This window comes from Orycteropus afer, unplaced genomic scaffold, assembly GCF_000298275.1.
Source record: "Orycteropus afer afer isolate SDZICR_OR568_19922 unplaced genomic scaffold, OryAfe1.0 scaffold00142, whole genome shotgun sequence".
Lineage (NCBI taxonomy): Eukaryota > Metazoa > Chordata > Mammalia > Tubulidentata > Orycteropodidae > Orycteropus > Orycteropus afer.
In genome coordinates, this window is record NW_006921729.1 from 1,850,466 (window position 1) to 1,866,917 (window position 16,452).

At 38.3% G+C, this 16,452-nt stretch overlaps 1 protein-coding gene across 1 annotated transcript in view; it reads left to right on the top strand.

The window, feature by feature from the left end:
• GOLGA4 (golgin A4) overlaps positions 1–16,452 on the top strand; it is a 177,090-nt gene that overhangs the window by 76,056 nt on the left and 84,582 nt on the right. The window contains exons 5-7 of the mRNA XM_042781636.1: positions 5,259–5,570; positions 12,809–12,856; positions 14,837–14,893. Of these exons, the coding sequence (XP_042637570.1) occupies positions 5,259–5,570; positions 12,809–12,856; positions 14,837–14,893 (417 nt within the window). The remainder of the gene's footprint in view (positions 1–5,258; positions 5,571–12,808; positions 12,857–14,836; positions 14,894–16,452) is intronic.

The window sequence follows — 16,452 nt, forward strand, 5'->3', positions numbered from 1 at the left end:
ACAGCCGCAGACATCCATTAATCATCGGAACATGGAATGTACGAAGTATGAATCTAGGAAAATTGGAAGTTGTCAAAAAGGAAATGGAACGCAGTGAACATAGGTATGCATATGTCTCTGTAACTCATTTTTAAAATCAATGGCAGTGAAGTAAAAAAAAAAAAAGGTTGGACTTTATAGTTATAAAAGATTGTAGAGGCAGCTATATTGTAAGACATACTTAGTTATATAACCTGGAAGGAGGCCTTGAAGGAAATAGGATTTCTCTTAAAGTTTGCTTTATTACAGACTGTTTTACTAATAGAGAATTTATTGTTGTTTTAAAAGTTATTTGGAGAGTGGTGCTCAAGTGACTTTTTTTTTTTTACCTTTTTCAAAAAGGAAAGAAAAATACCAGGTTAAAAATATTCTGATAGCATTATCCGGGATGGACATTTGTTTATTTAACAATGATGATTATCATTACTCAGAATGTTCTCAGTAGTCTCTAATGTAGAACAATAACATTTTTTATTCTCTCAACCTGAGACATGAATCTTGACCATTTGATTTGCAAGCTAAATGATTTATGAACTAAACAGACAAAAAATTGTCGAGCAGTTTCTAAAACTCCGTGGGCTGGTTACCTTTGAGCTGAGAGCCTCAGAAGGGACAGACAGGTTCTGGGAAAACATAAATCCCTAGACCTGGTGACTCTGGTCTCAACAAGTCTTCCCACTTGAACCCAAGTGCACTACCAGGTACTTCATTTTTTTGTGTGTGTGAGTACCAACATGTAGTTGTTGTTAGCTGTCATCAGGTTGACTCCTGACTCCTGGTGACCCCATATACAAAGGAACTAACTGCTGTGATCCATAGGTTTTTTTCTTGGCTGATTTTCAGAAGTAGATTACCAGGCCTGGCTTCCTGGTCTTAGTTTGGAAGCTCTGCTCACAACTGTTCAGCATCATAACAACATGCAAGCCTCCACTGACAGATTGGTGGTGGCTGTGCATGAGGTTCATTGGCTGGGAATGAAACCGGATCTCCTGCAAGGAAGGCAAGAATTCCACCACTGATTCACCAGTGCCCCCATGGGCAAGAGGAAAGCCCACAGACAAGGATAAAAGATATATATATATATATTTATATATAGTTATCATGGAAACAGTAACTTTCCCAATAGGTTCCATCCAGTACATTTGCACGTATATTGTATATTACTGACCAAACTAAGTCACATAGTTCACTCTTAAAACCATGAAACCACTGAAACAGTCTGGTATAAGCTAATTTGAAAAATCTTTGTAACACCCAGAAAAGTGATATTCATATACTATTTTACAAATTTTCACAAGCCAAACACATTTTTGTAACCACACTGAAAATCAAGCAACAAAAACCTGCACTCCAGAAGCCTCTGACATGCTCCCTTACCTTCACCCCCAATGGTAACTGCGATCCTGACTTCTAGTACCATCATAGGTTAATTTGGCCTGTTTTTGAACTTTATGTAAACAGGATCAGAAGTGGATACTCTTTTGTGTCTTGTGTCTTTTGCTTAGCCCTGTGAGATTCATCTATATTGGTGAGTTGTATATCATTCATTCTAGTATTCCACTGAACAGATTACAATTTATCTATCTGTTCTATTATTGATAAACATCAGTAGTACTTCCCAGTTATGGGCTATTTAGAATAGTGCTTGATGCACTTTCTAGTTTATGCCTTTTGTTGAACATATTTACACATTTCCATTATGTACATACTTAAGAGATAAATCGCTAGGTCAGAGGGTATACACGTGTTTAGCTTTAGTAGATACTCATCAGTTTTCCAAAGTGAATTGCACCACGTTCTTACCAATACTAGGAATTTCCCATAGTTTTAATTTTATCTGTTCTAGTAGATATGTGGTGGTATCTCATTGTGGCTTTAATTTTATTTTGTAAGTGAATGTTTTTACCTGGGTATATTGTTGCCTTGAGCTCTGGTAGCATAGTGGCTAAGACACTTGCCTGCTAACCAGACGGCTGGTGGTTCAAACCCACCAGCCACTCCTTGGAAGGAAGGTTGGGCAATCCTACTTCCGTAGTGATACTGCCTCGGAAACCCAAGGAGGGGTTGCTGTGAGTCAGGTTTGACTCGATGGCATGTAACAACAACAACAACATTGTTGCCTTGACCAAAACTGGGACCTGGTGGAAAAGAAGAAGGGAAGAATGGATATTGAACGATAGCTTATATTTATTGAATGTTTCTCTTGAGCCAGGCATGGTTTTAAGTACTTCATGTGTACATATTAATGTATTACTCCTTAAACTACTTTATGAGATAAGTGCTGTTGTTATCTTCACTTTACATATGATTAGACAGCGGCACAGAGTGGTTAGGTAACTTGCCCACAGTCATATAAGTAGTCAGTGGTAGAGCTAAGACTTGAGTCCAAGCCCAAGAAGTACATTGTATAAATAGCAGTTAAGTTCATATAAAACATAAACCTAAGCTTGTGTATGATATTCTTTAATTCTCACTCAAAACCAAATTCATTGCCATCGAGTTGATTCCTACTCATAGTGACCCCTCCCCCCATTGGGTTTCCAATGTAATAAATCTTTGTAGAAGCAGATTGCCCCATCTTTCTTCTGTGAAGCAGTTCGTGGTTGCGAACCACCAAACTTTTGGTTAGTGGCCAGCTGCCTTAACCACTACACCAGCAACATAAACAAACGCAACGTACTGCTGTGGAGTCAGACCCAACTCATAGCGACCCCTCCTTGGATTTCCGAGTCGGTATCACTATGGAAGTAGATTGCCCAACTTTCCTTCCGAGGAGTGGATGGTGGGTTTGAACCACCAGCTGTCTGGTTAGCAGTCAGATACCTTAGGCATTATGCTGCCAGAGCTTCTCCTATACCACCAGAGCTCCTATTCTTTAATTAGTAAATTTGTGTTTTAAGTCAGTATCTTTTTCAGTCCTCTTTCTGGAATAATAATAATACCTAATGTTTATAGGATGTTTGCTACATTGTATGCACTTTACATATATCAACTCTTTCATTCCTTTTGGCAACTTTACGAGGCGGATATTATTATTGCTATTGTTATCATTATTTTTATCATCCTCGTTTTACAGAGGGGGACACAGGACTAGTGAGGATAAATAACTTGGTCAGTGTCATTCATGCTGAATCACTATACATGGCTTCCAAACATAGCAGCCATGACAGTTAAGTTTATCAGCTTCTGTGAATATGTCTTTGACGTTGTTCACTAGCTTCTTGCTGACCCTAAAATAATACAGCTATTTCTAGTGTTGATCGAACTTGCTTCACTTTTTTGTCCTAGGGCAGTTTGCAAGAAGATTGTCTGCTATGAACTGAAAAGTACTTTTCTCATGGGTCAGAAGTGATTGGTACTGGAGTATTAGGAAAGTGGTTCTTAAAGTTTTTGAACATGAGGGTCTTTTCTCTCTCTTAACCTCCACCCCCCCCAATTTATGAAGGGAAAATGAGCATATTCTGAAAAAATCAGAAAATACAGAAAAGTATAAAAATGAAAACCAAAATCACCTGAAATTCTAGCACTCAGACATTGTTAACTTTTTGTATTTGTCCTTCACAATCTAGATCTAAGGGTTTTTGTGTAAACATATATAAAAAGTGAAAAGTATGTGTAATTACTTTAAATCAAAATAGGTGTACGGTATACATACTGTTTCATAATCTTTTTTTTTTTTTTTTTAATTTGATGGTATGTCTTGAATCTCCTTCCATACACTATAATTTGTATAGTGTATCTTCTAGTGAACATTTGGATTGTTTCCAGTTTTCACTATTATGAACAAGTGGTAATAAAGCTCTGTGCATATGAGGTGGGGTCGGGTGTATTATCCCCCTTTACTTACTCCCACCTTGCCTAATACTATTACTAAATCTCTAAAAGCCATGAGTAAAAGTTCTTGCTTTGATTTTTAAAATTTCATAATAAAGAGCATCTTTTTGTTTTCCTGTAATTTTTACCTGCACATGACTTCATTCTCCTCTGAGCATTTCATGCCTGGCATCTTTGAGACCTCACAGGCGATTGCCATAATGAGAATGAGTTTCTGGGAAATGCCTATTAAATACTGACTGCTGTGACCTGAACAAAATAATGCTATTTAGAAAAATTTGAATTATGTTGTATTGTATTTTATTGTTATTCAAATGATTATATATCATTATTCAGATTAATGAACAGAAAGCTCTTGCTTATTACTATTTCAAAAATCAAGCTTAATGATCTTTGCAAGAGATTTAGCTTAGACCTTTCTTCTGTTCTTCATGATTTGTTAATGCTTATTTTCATTTCTTGTAGACACAATGGCAGAAACAGCAGAGTGGGGTGTCGCTAATCAACTAGTCTCTCCAGATAAATTTGAATTCATTTGAATTCAGTCACACAAGTCACATTTTACAGTATACAGCCACATTTTAAAAGCCCTGGTGGCGTAGTGCCTAAAACATTTGACTGCTAACCAGAAGGCTGGCAATTCAAACCCACCAGCACTCCTCGGAAGGAAGGTTGGGTGATCTACTTCTGTAGTGATATGCCTCAGAAACCCGAGGAGGGGTCACTGTGAGTTGAGATCAACTCGATGGCAGTGAGTTTAGTTTGGTGGTTTTTAGCCACATTTTAGGCACAAGTAATACAGATGTTCAGGAGCTCTGGTGGTACAGTGGTTAAAGCATTTGGCTGCTAACTAAAAGGTTGATAGTTTGAACCCTCTAGCCATTCTGTGGGAGAAAGGTGAGCCAGTCTGTCTGTGAAGATTTGCAGGCTTGGAAACCCTGTGGTTCTACCCTGTCCAATAGGGTCACTATGAGTCGAAATTAACTCAGTGGTAGTGGGTTTGGTTTTGGAATACAGATGGTCACTGCTCTTGGGATCTTACAGTTCAGTGGATGAATCCTCACAGCTCACCTGTGAGATTGACTGGGAAAGTATAGCTTGCTTCTATTTCATACATGTGCAAACTGAAGGAAAATGACTTGGTGAAGGTTAGTTGGTTAGTGCACTGCTAGGTGGCAAACCTAGAACTTCACCCCAGTTCTCTGACTCTAGGCTTAAAACTTTTTCAATGTTTTGTTTTTCAGAAAATGATGTATTATATAAAATACCAGGAATGTAAATCGAATGTTTTAAAATTTTAGTAGATTTTAGCTGGTGATAGAAAATAATAGAAGTCAAAATGTTTGTATTTTTAACCCTTGTGTTCTGTCGGGTTTCGGTTGCAGTCAGGTGACACGCAGTCTTTTGCACAGAAGCTCCAGCTCCGGGTACCTTCTGTGGAGTCTTTGTTTCGAAGTCCAATAAAGGAATCCCTGTTTCGATCTTCCTCTAAAGAGTCCTTGGTACGAACATCTTCCAGAGAATCTCTCAATCGACTTGACCTGGACTGTTCTGCCACCTTTGATCCACCCTCTGATATGGAGAGTGAGACTGAAGACTCACTAGGGAATTCAGACAGTCTCAGCAAAGAACAGTTAATTCAGCGGTTGCGAAGAATGGAGCGAAGTTTAAGTAGCTACAGAGGAAAATATTCTGAGGTAAGCAAGACTCTTTTGCCTGTAGGAAAATGCCTTCCCTTTGTTCTCTAATTCATAATATACCCACTTGTCACTTATTGACATGGCTAGATTGCAAAGACCAGATTGTAATGTAAAAATCGGCGTTATGTAAAAATGGAGGATGATCACATGAGATCTCAAAATGGAGGATGCCTTCCTCATTACATAACTGCCAGATTACATCATTACATAATTGTTAAATTATATCATTATATAACCTGCTGAAAATCATGGCTCAGCCATCTTGACACATAATCTTAACCATCACAGCCAGTGTTACTCTCGCCTTGCACACTGGTATTCATTACTACCAGACATATACCATTAATGTACAAAATAATCAGATAGTAGATTTTTTACTTTTGTAAATGTGAAATGTTGGGTAATGAGATAGTCAATAAGTAAGTGTATCCTATTGCTTTTATACTTATGGTTGGTTACACTGTTGATTCCTCAGATATCCTGCTTACCAATGGTACATAGCCTGTGGCAGTATCTAATGAAAAACTTTTTTTGGTATAGAGGCCCTTTTGAAAGACTCTTGGTAACATTTTGGAGAAGGTAGTTGTCTGTAGCCTGTTGGTTCTTATATTATGACCCTATTCTTTCCTGGCCCCCATCTCCAGAGTTTCCTGGACAGTCAGTGTGGAGTTTATCCTCATTCCTACTCTTATCCCATCCTTTGTTCATCTCCTAAGTGCTGTGACTCCAAAATGACCTCTCTTGCCAACCAGACTCCCATTATTTCTGAACCCAGTTAGGCTTTATCCGACAAATTTTGTTCACTCATGTACCTATGTTTAAACTTTTGCCTCATTGAATCTTTTAACTGCTAACCTCCTTGAGGTCGACAATCCCTGTTTGGTCTAAAGGAAGAAGGGAACTCGTGCTGTGCCATCTTTATTTTCCATCCTTCAGTAGCACAGCAGCCTTCCATTCAGGCTGAATTGTGTTGCCCTCCCTGAGCCCCCTTCCCCAGCTTGTGTAGTTAAAACAGTTCTTACTCAGAAAAGCCTTTCTGGAAATGGTTGCCAATGTTCTTTTGTTTGTTTGATTTTTAAAACAATGTCTAATGTGTTAATGTGTCTTACGGTTTGTAAATCAGCGCCATAGTTAATTAATTAATGAATACTAAAGTTCAGAATTAGGAGCTCTGATAGCATAGTGGCTAAAGCACTTGACTGCTAACCAGAAGGTTGGCGGTTCAAACCCACCAGCCACTCCTCGGAAGGAAGGTTGGGCAATCCTACTTCCGTAGTGATACTGCCTTGGAAACCCAAGGAGGGGTCTCTATGAGTCAGGGCTGACTCGACGGCACATAACAACAACAACAACAAAGTTCAGAGTTATTTATAAAGTTAGTCATAACTTATATTTTCGGTTATGGTTAGAATATGGCTAGTTTTATCCCACAGCTAAAAACAACAACAGCAAAAAACCTAGATAAAAATATAAAATATCTTTTTAAAACTTTATAATTCTTAAAAGATAAAGAGGAATTACTAGGCTAAAATCTACAGACAGTCAGGTACTGAAAGATATAAATGAAGCATTAAAACCATGTATCTCATGAGGCACTTGCAGAATCTTACAACGTTTTCCTTTAACATTCTGTCTGTCGATTTATTTATTTATATTTTCATTAAAGTTAATATTGATCCTCTTGTTTAAATTTATATTATTTTCACTACCATAGCTTTTAAGTTTGAAGCAGGACAGTAGTCTAATACTTAGAACATAAATATGCTAGACACTATGCATTTTATACTTACAAAGCCATATACTTAAAAAGCACCAACCCTGTGAATTGGATGCTAATTAGCTCCATTTTGTAGATGAGGGAATAGAGACTTATGGAGATTAAGTCATTTGCATAAGATTACACAGGTAGTAGTTGGTAGAATCAAGATTTGATTCTAGGACTTTTTGGTATTCTGTGCACCTCAGAAGACTCAAGCAGTTCAATTAGGGATGAAAAGAGCCACAGTTTGTCAAAAGGCACTTGCAGAATCTTTGCCATGACCTTTGTCTTCACTTTTCCTTGCCACTCTAGGTATCTAGGATAGAATAGTGCTATACGTGACATCTGATTCTTGGGTTACTCTCCCCATTCCCACTTTCCCTCTTTTTTCAGCACCATATTCCTGTCTGGCCTTAAGGTAAAAAGGAGAAGGCCTTGGTCTTAGAATTTTGTTTTTAGTGTTCCTACCTCTTTTGCTGAATTTATCTTCTATTGCTCTCTGCCTCTTGACTGAAGGCCTCAGTAGAGGTCTTTGGGTCCAGACAGCAGCTAGCCAAGAAAAATGAAAAGGCTTCCTTTTTAAAAGGAGCCCTGGTGGTACAGTGGTCTCAGCAACTAACCAAAAGGTTGGCAGTTCAAACCCACCGGCCACTCCATGGGAGAAAGATGTGCCAGTCTGCTTTGTAAAGGTTCCAGCATTGGAAACCCTATGGGACAGTTACACTCTGTTCTAGAGGGTCACTATGAGTCAGAATCTACTGGATGGTTCCCTTTTCAAAGCTATATCCTATCTCTTTAGAGACCTCTGGTGTTTCTAAAGTAGAATCTAAATAATTAATTGAAACTATATGCTTAGCCTTCAGATGAGTAATGCTATACATAATTTAAAGCTTTAACAGGATTTGTTAGTCCATGATTTCATCAAGTTGTGATGTTGTTAAGTTTGTTAGGTGCCATCTAGTTGGTTCTGACTCATTGTGACCTCATACACAATAGAATGAAATAGTGCCAGGTCCTGTGCCATCCTCACAATTGTTGCTATGCTTGAGCCCATTGTTACTGCCACTGTGTCACTCCATCTCATTGTGGGTCTGTTTTTTGCTAACCCTCTACTTCACCAAGCATGATAACCTTCTCCAGGGACTGGTCCCTCCTGACAACATGACCATCCTCAATTCTAAGGTGCTAGATAGTGCTAGAGTGTTTAAATATCTTGTTGTTGTTGTTGTTAGGTTCTGTCGAGTCGTCTCCGACTCATAGTGACCCTATGCACAGCAGCACGAAACACTATCTGGTCTTGTGCCAGCCTCACGATCCTTGCTATACCTGAACCCATTGTTGAGCCATTGTGTCTGTCCATCTTGTTGAGGGCCTTCCCCTTCTTCGTTGACCTTCCACTTTGCCAAGCACGATATCCTCCTCTGGGGAGTGATTCCTTATGAATCATGACCAACGTAGGTGAGACAAAGTCTGGCCATTCTCGCTTCCAAGGAGCTTTCTGGCTGGACTTCTTCCAGCACAGATTTGTTAGTCCTTTTAGCAGTCCTTGGTACTCTTAGCATTCTCCTCCACCACCACAGCTCAAAAGCATCAACTCTTCTTTGGTCTTACTTATTCACTGTCCAGCTCTCATATGCATATATGAGGCAATTGAAAATACCATGGATTGGGCTAGGTGCACCTTAGTCTTCAAGGAGACATCTTTGCCCTTCAGTACCTGAAAGAGGTCTTTTGCAGCAGATTTACCCAATGCAATATGTTGTCCAATGTCTTTACTGCTGCTTCCATTGGTGTTGATTGTAGAACCAAGTAATATGAAGTCCTTGACAACTTCAGTCTTTTCTCCATCCTCCGTGAAGGTGTTTATTGGTCAGTTGGGAGGATTTTTGTTTTCTTTATATTGAGTTGTAATCCATACTGCAGACTATAGTCTTTAATCTTCATCAGTAAGTGTTTCAAGTCATCTTCACTTTCAGTGAGCAAAATTGTGTCATCTGTTTATCACAGGTTGTTAATGTGTCTTCCTCCAATCCTGATGCCATATTCTTCTTCATATAATCCAGCTTCTCGGATTATTTGCTCAGCATACAAGTTGAATAAGTAGGGGGAAATGATACAACCTTGCTGCACTCCCTTCTTGATTTTGAACCATGCAGTATCCCCTTGTTCTGTTTGAATGACAGCCTTCTGATCTATGTACAGGTTCCTCATGAATTTGCATTCTTTTCAATGTTACCTGTAATTTGCTATGATCCACACAATCGAATGTTTTTGCATAGTCAATAAAACATAAGTAAGCATCTTTCTGGTATTCTTTGCTTTCAGCTAAGATTCATCTGATATCAGCAATGATATCCCTGGGTCCACATCCTCATCTGAATTCAGCTTGTATTTCTGGAAGCTCTAAGCTCCCTGTCAGTATACTGCTGCAACCGTTTTTGAATTATCTTCGGTAAGATTTTAGTTGCGTGTGATATTAATGATACTGTTCCATAATTTCCACATTCTGTGAGATCACCTTTCTTTGGAATGGGTACAAATATGGATCTTTTCCAGTCAGTTGGCCAAGTAGCTGTCTTCCAAATCTTTTGGCATAGCCAAGTGAGTGCCTGAAGTGGGACATCTGTTTGTTGAAACATCTCAGTGGGTATTCCATCAATTCCCGGAGCCTTGTTTTTTTTGCCACTTCCTTCAAGGCAGCTTCAACTTCTTCCTTCAGTACCATTGGTTCTTGATCATATGCCACCTCCTGAAATGGATGAACATCAATCAATTCTTTTTTGTACAGTGACTCTGTGTATTCCTTCCATCTTCTTTTGATGCCTTCTACATCATTCAATATTTTGCTCATAGAATCATTTAGTATTGCAACTCGAGGCTTAAATTTTCTCCTCCTTTTTTTCAGCTTGAGAAATGCAAAGGCTGTTCTTCCTTTTTAGTTTTCTAACTCCAGGTGTTTGCACCTTTCATTATAGTATTTGGCTTCGTCTGCTGGAGCTGCTCTTTGAAATCTTCTGTTCAGCTTTTTTATCTTGTCATTTCTTCCATTTGCTTCTATTCACTTTAACTACCCTCTGCTAAGGGCAAGTTGCAGGGTGTCTTCTGACATCCATTTTAGTCTTTTCTTCCTTCTTTTTAATGACCTCTTGCTTTCTTCATGGATGATGTTCTTGATGTCATCCCATAATTCCTCTGGTTTTTGGTTGTTGATGTTCAGTGCATCAAATCTATTCTTTAAATGGTCTCTGAATTCAGGAGAGATATTATCAGGGTCATATTTTGACTCTTGTAGACTTGTTTTAATTGTCTTCAACTCCAAGTTGAACTTGCATATGAGCAGTTGATGGTCTGTTCCGCAGTCATCTCCTGGCCTTGTTTTGGGTGAAGATATTGAGCATTTCCATTGCCTCTTGCCATAGATGTAGTCAGTCTGATTCCTGTGTGCTCCATCTGGCAGTCCGTGTGTATAGCCATCATTTGTGTTGTTGAAAAAAGATATTTGCAATGAACAAGTCATTGGTCATGTAAAATTCTATCATGCAATCTCCAGTGTTACTTCTGTCACCAAGGCCCCATTCTCCAACTACTGGTGATTCTTTGTTTCCAACTTCTGCATTTCAGTCACCAGTGATAATTAATACATTGTTATTCCAGGTTCAGTCAGTTTCAGACTGCAGAATTTGATAAAAATCTTAAATTTCTTCATCTTTGACTTTGGTGATTGGTGCATAAATTTGAATAACAGTAGTATTAACTGGTCTTACTTGTCGGCGTATGGATGTTATCCCATGACTGACATTGTACTTCACACAGATCTTGAAACATCCTTTGTGATGATGAATGCCATGCCATTCTTCTGGAAATTGTCATTCTCAGCATAGTAAATCATATGGTTGTCTTGATTCAAAATGGCCAAAACTGGTCCATTTCAGCACACTAATGCCTAGGGTATCAATCTTTATACATTCCATTTCATTTTTGACAACTTCCAAATTTCCTAGACTCATACTTCATACATTCCATGTTCCGGTTATTAATGGATGTTTGCATCTGTTTCTGCTCATTTTAAGTCATGCCTCATAAGCCAATGGAGGTCCTGAAAGCTTTACTCTATCCATATTGTTAAGGTTATCTGTACACCGAGGAGTTAGGTTTTTCCCAGTTGTATTTTGAGTGCCTTTGCCCTGATGGGCTCATCTTCCGATGCTATATTGGACAGTGTTTCAAGGCTATTCATGAAGTTTTCCAGTATAATATATCAGACAGTGTTTCATTGCTATTCATAAGGTTTTTACTGGCCAATTGTTTGAGAAGTGGAAGGCCTCTTCCTTCTTCTGAGTCTGTCTTAGTCTGGAAGCTCTGCTGAAACCTGTCCACCATGGGTAATGTTGCTGGCATTTTGCAACACGATGGCATAGCCTCCAGCATCACAGCAACACATAAGCCACCACAGGATGACACACTGGCAGACAAGTTCATCTCCCTTAGTTGTTCCTAGCCCTTCTGCATGTGCCTACCTCAGGCAATGGTCTTAAAATAGAGCCTCCTGCAAGTGAAAAGCAGCCCCTGAGCCCTGGCCTGCCTACCTCAGACCCTTGCCTTAAAATAGAGCCACCCCCAAGTGAAAAGCAGCCCTCAAGCTGCTTTTTAATGGTTAAATGTCTTTGTAGATTCTGAATGACCAGTTTTCATCTCTTGGTTATGAGTTTCCATCCTCAGATTTTTAGAAATCCTATTAGCAGAAGCGCTTTTAGAGTTTGATCACATGGTCTGTTATAACCCAAAGCAGAAAACCACCTGTAGAACTTATTAAGAGACAGATTCTTATCTCTCTCCTCCCTGCCCCCCAATTCTGATTTAGTAAGTTTGGAGTGGGGCCCTAGAATTTTTGTTTCCGAGGAGCTCTGGTAGTGTAGTGCCTAAGGCATTTGAGTGTTAACCGGAAGGCTGGCAGTTCAAACCCACCAGCCACTCCTCAGAAGGAAGATTGGGCAGTCTACTTCCATGGTGATTCTGCTACGGAAACCCAAGGAGGGGTCGCTGTGAGTCAGGACCAACTTGACGGCAGTGAGCTTTTTTTTTTTTTGTAAGCTTCCAGGTGATGGTGCTGCTGCTGGTCTGTGCCTACAGTTTGTGTAGCCTCCTGCCATTAGGCAGGTTGGCTCTTATCGCCACCTGTGAATTTAGCTTCTGAAATTTAAAGAGGAATGTGTCTAAGGTGAGGTCATATAAACAGAAATTGAACGTCTTTATGAAGTCAAGTTACATTCTATTTTACAGAAGTGCATTTTCTGTTATTTCTTTTCAGCTAAATACACATCATATACACATCTAATTTGATTGAATTGTCTGTGAAAGGACTCTTCTGATACACCTTTTTCTTTCATTAAGAGATGCTTTTGAAAGTTTAGAATAATTAACTGCATTTATTTAGAAATGACTTAAGTTAATATTGGTGATTTTTTCTTTATTTTAGCTTATTACAGCTTATCAGACTCTTCAGAGAGAGAAGAAAAAGCTACAAGTAAGTTTGTTGGCTGTGACATTGATTCTTACCTAATTTTAAAGTTGGAATCTTATAGTAAAATAGGTCTAACCTAACCTTTTAATAATTCTAAATATGATCAAAGTTTTTAGCCCCATTTCACTATAATTGGAGGTTTTGATAAAGAGACAGAGGGATCCTCAAGATTGCATCTCTGCTAGTGATGGGTTTTCTTGAGTTATGAATTCCTGTGGTGTCTAAGAGGTTTAGATTTAAGGCATGTTAACATCTTTCACATGTTTGCTAGGGTCAATCAGTAGGTTTGTTCCTTGTTTCTGTGGTAAAGGGATGGCCAACCTGGTATGCTTTTCCTTCTACTTTATAAATAAATATCTGCAGATATCTCTGTTTCTTGTCATTATATCAAGGTCCAAAGCCAAGCATCCTCTTTCTAAAATAACTATTTCCTAAGGTTGCTGCTTATAAAGCTCTTTGGCAAGTATGTGGGGAGAGGATGCCATTGTAGCTTTTCTGGGTGACCCATCTTGGCCCCACTACATGACCTGGTAGCCAGAAACTTCATACCAGGCCTCTTAGTGATAAGAGCTAGAGAAATACCCATTCTAGTTCAAACTGTGCCATTAGTTTGCTGTGTTACTTGTAAAATATAGTTTTATTTTTAAAAGTTACTTAAAACACTTCAGCATTTTAAAAAAGCTCATTATATGATCAAAAAATTATTTTTGTGAAATTTTACAAAATCAATTCATTTCCCATATACATTATTTCTTCTTAGTGTTAGTTGATTAATCTGTCATAAATATCAGTCTTTTTTAAAGTACAACATTATATTTCCTGGCTTTGATCTGGAATCTAATCCATTTACTGTAGTAACAACGATTATTTATTACTGATTCAGTGTTCTCATTTTCCCATAACAAATGTGAAACTTAGATTATTACAAATAGTTTTTCAAGTTGATAATATTTTCTTCCATATGAATGCTTTGGAGATGGAAGGGTGGTTCCAGTTTAATCTGTTGTCTTATTAATAATCTGTAAATTCATTCTCAAAGGGTCACATGTTCCTAAATTCTGTGGGTACTTTGTGTGTGTTTCCATGAGTTGTCTGTGGGTTTTTATGTCTAGATGTACTTGAGTATTGCTGCCACTAAGGGGCAATAGAGAATTATGATTTCATGGTTTCAGAATATAAAGGATGAGCTTCTTTAAAATGCTGAAGTGTCAGAATATAAAGGATGTTAGAAATAAAATCGAAAGATTTGTACCCATTTCTGTATATGTGTACATCCCTATGTGTGCATGAATATAAACTTTTTTAAATAGACAGGCATCTTTTTAAAAGACCTAATGAGATCAAAATTGTAAGTATTGCCAACACTATTTATCATTGTTGTTTGTACTGGCTAACATTTTTTGAGCTCTTATTATGTGCCAAGCATCTTGGTATATTTAGTCTTTACACTTCTCCTGTGAGGGAGCTAATACTGATATCCTCATTTTGTCTAGGTAAGGAAAGTAGGAAGAGTGACTTGTACAGTTTATGAGAGGGAGAGAGGGTGGGAGAAAAGTCAAGATTTACTTCCTGGCAGTTTGACTCCAGATCACATGCTTGTAACCACTGTACTTTAATTTTTCATAATTCTCTGCTTTGTATCTTTCTCATTTAAAAACCAAACAGCAAAAACCTGTGTTCATAGCTTTAGGAAAAAAAGCCTTTGTTTTTCATTTTATTATATGTTAATTATGTATAACTACTACCACAATCAGTATACAGAATAGTTGTATAACACTGTGGTTTAAATTTTAACAAATTTTCAGCATGGTCATATCTATAACCTATTCATTCCCATCCTCCACCCTCAAGTTATTTTTGGATAAACAGTTGTAATATTTTCAGACAGTATTTTTTATTTGACTTCCTTTGCATTACTATATCATGTAGTTGTGTGAACCAGCTTTTTCATTCTTCCTTTTTTTTTTTTTTTCTAAATTAAAGGGTATATTAAGTCAGAGTCAGGATAAAGCACTTCGGAGAATTGGAGAATTAAGAGAGGTAAGTTTATGTGAGTAATATTTGAGAGTAGTAATTAAATATCATATTTTCATAACTATTTTATGTGCCGGGATAGTTTCCTCTGCACTGCATTATAATAATAACTGGTTAACCTTGCTGTCTTAGTTCTCCAGTGCTGCTATAGCAGAAATAGCACAAGTGGATGGCTTTAACAAACAGAAACTCATTTTCTCACAGTTCGTTGTTATGTGCCGTTGATTCGGACCCGACTCATAGCGACCCTTTCTTGGGTTTCCGAGGCAGTATCACTACGGAAGTAGATTGCCCAACCTTCTCACAGTTTAGGAGGCTAGAAATCTGAATTTAGGGTCCCAGCTCTTGAGGAAGGCTTTCTTTCTCTGTGGGCTCTGGAAAATGTCCTTTTCTCTTCCACCTGTGCTTCCTGGTTCCTTGGAGATCTCCATGTGTCTTGGTATCTATCTTACCCCGTCTTTCTCCAGCTGACTTGTTTAATCTTCTTTGTATTTCAAGAGACTAACTCAAGACTCACCCTACACTAATCCTTCACCTACAAAAGTGGGATCAGTTTTTATAGTTTTATTTGCATTCTGTTATATGTAAGGTTGCTGTGAGCTTGAAGCCAACTCCGTGAGAACTAAGAACAACAACATTAGAAGTTAAGCATCAAGTTTTGTGGTTATTTATAATGATACCGTAGCTAGAGACACAGGAATACCTGATTTTTTTTTTCTCTTGCTACTTAATCCTTCTCCACTGGAGGTCCCTGAGGGTGCTGTGCTCAAGAAAATGCAACTGAATGGGAAATAAACTTCCACTTTATTAATAGATGGGTAAGCACCCTGGTGATACTCTTTAATGTTGGCTCTCTGTAAAAATAGGCTCCTCTAGACTTTTTGAACCAAATATGAATTATAGAACCAGTATTCTCAGGCATATCAATGGGGAAAGAAAAAGGGCTAACTTTGTTAGCAGACCCCAGCTTGATTCATCTACACAGTTGAAGGTGTTGAATGAGTTAGAAAAGTTAGAGAGGCTTGGCCAAAAGGCATGCTGTGCTGAGATCTGTGGCAAGAAGTAGACATTCTGACCCTTCAAAAAAAGTAAGACTCTGTCAATATCTTTGGTGCTGCCAATCAGATTTGCAACTCCTCCTCCCCTTTCTGGGAACTGTTGATGGAGGGAAAGTCAGTGTAGAATTAAGGGGTCTTTTTTACTGTGTAGTATAAATCAGGAAGCTATGGTAGCGTGGTGCCTAAGGCTGCTAACCAGAAGGCTGGTAGTTCAAACCCACCAGCCGCGCCTTGGAAGGAAGGTTGGTCAATCTACTTCTGTAGTGATACCTCCTCAGAAACCCAAGGAGGGGTCGCTATGAGTAAGGTCTGACTCAATGGCACATAACAACAACAACAGTATAAATCAGTAGTTTTATTCAGTAATTTTGTCACCCTGTCTGAGGAAATACCACAGCCACAGATTGACCAGTTCTAGTTCTTTTATTTATTTATTTATTTATTGTGATTTGGATGAAGATTTACAGAGTGAATTCACTTTCCATACAGCAGTTCACATATACTTTG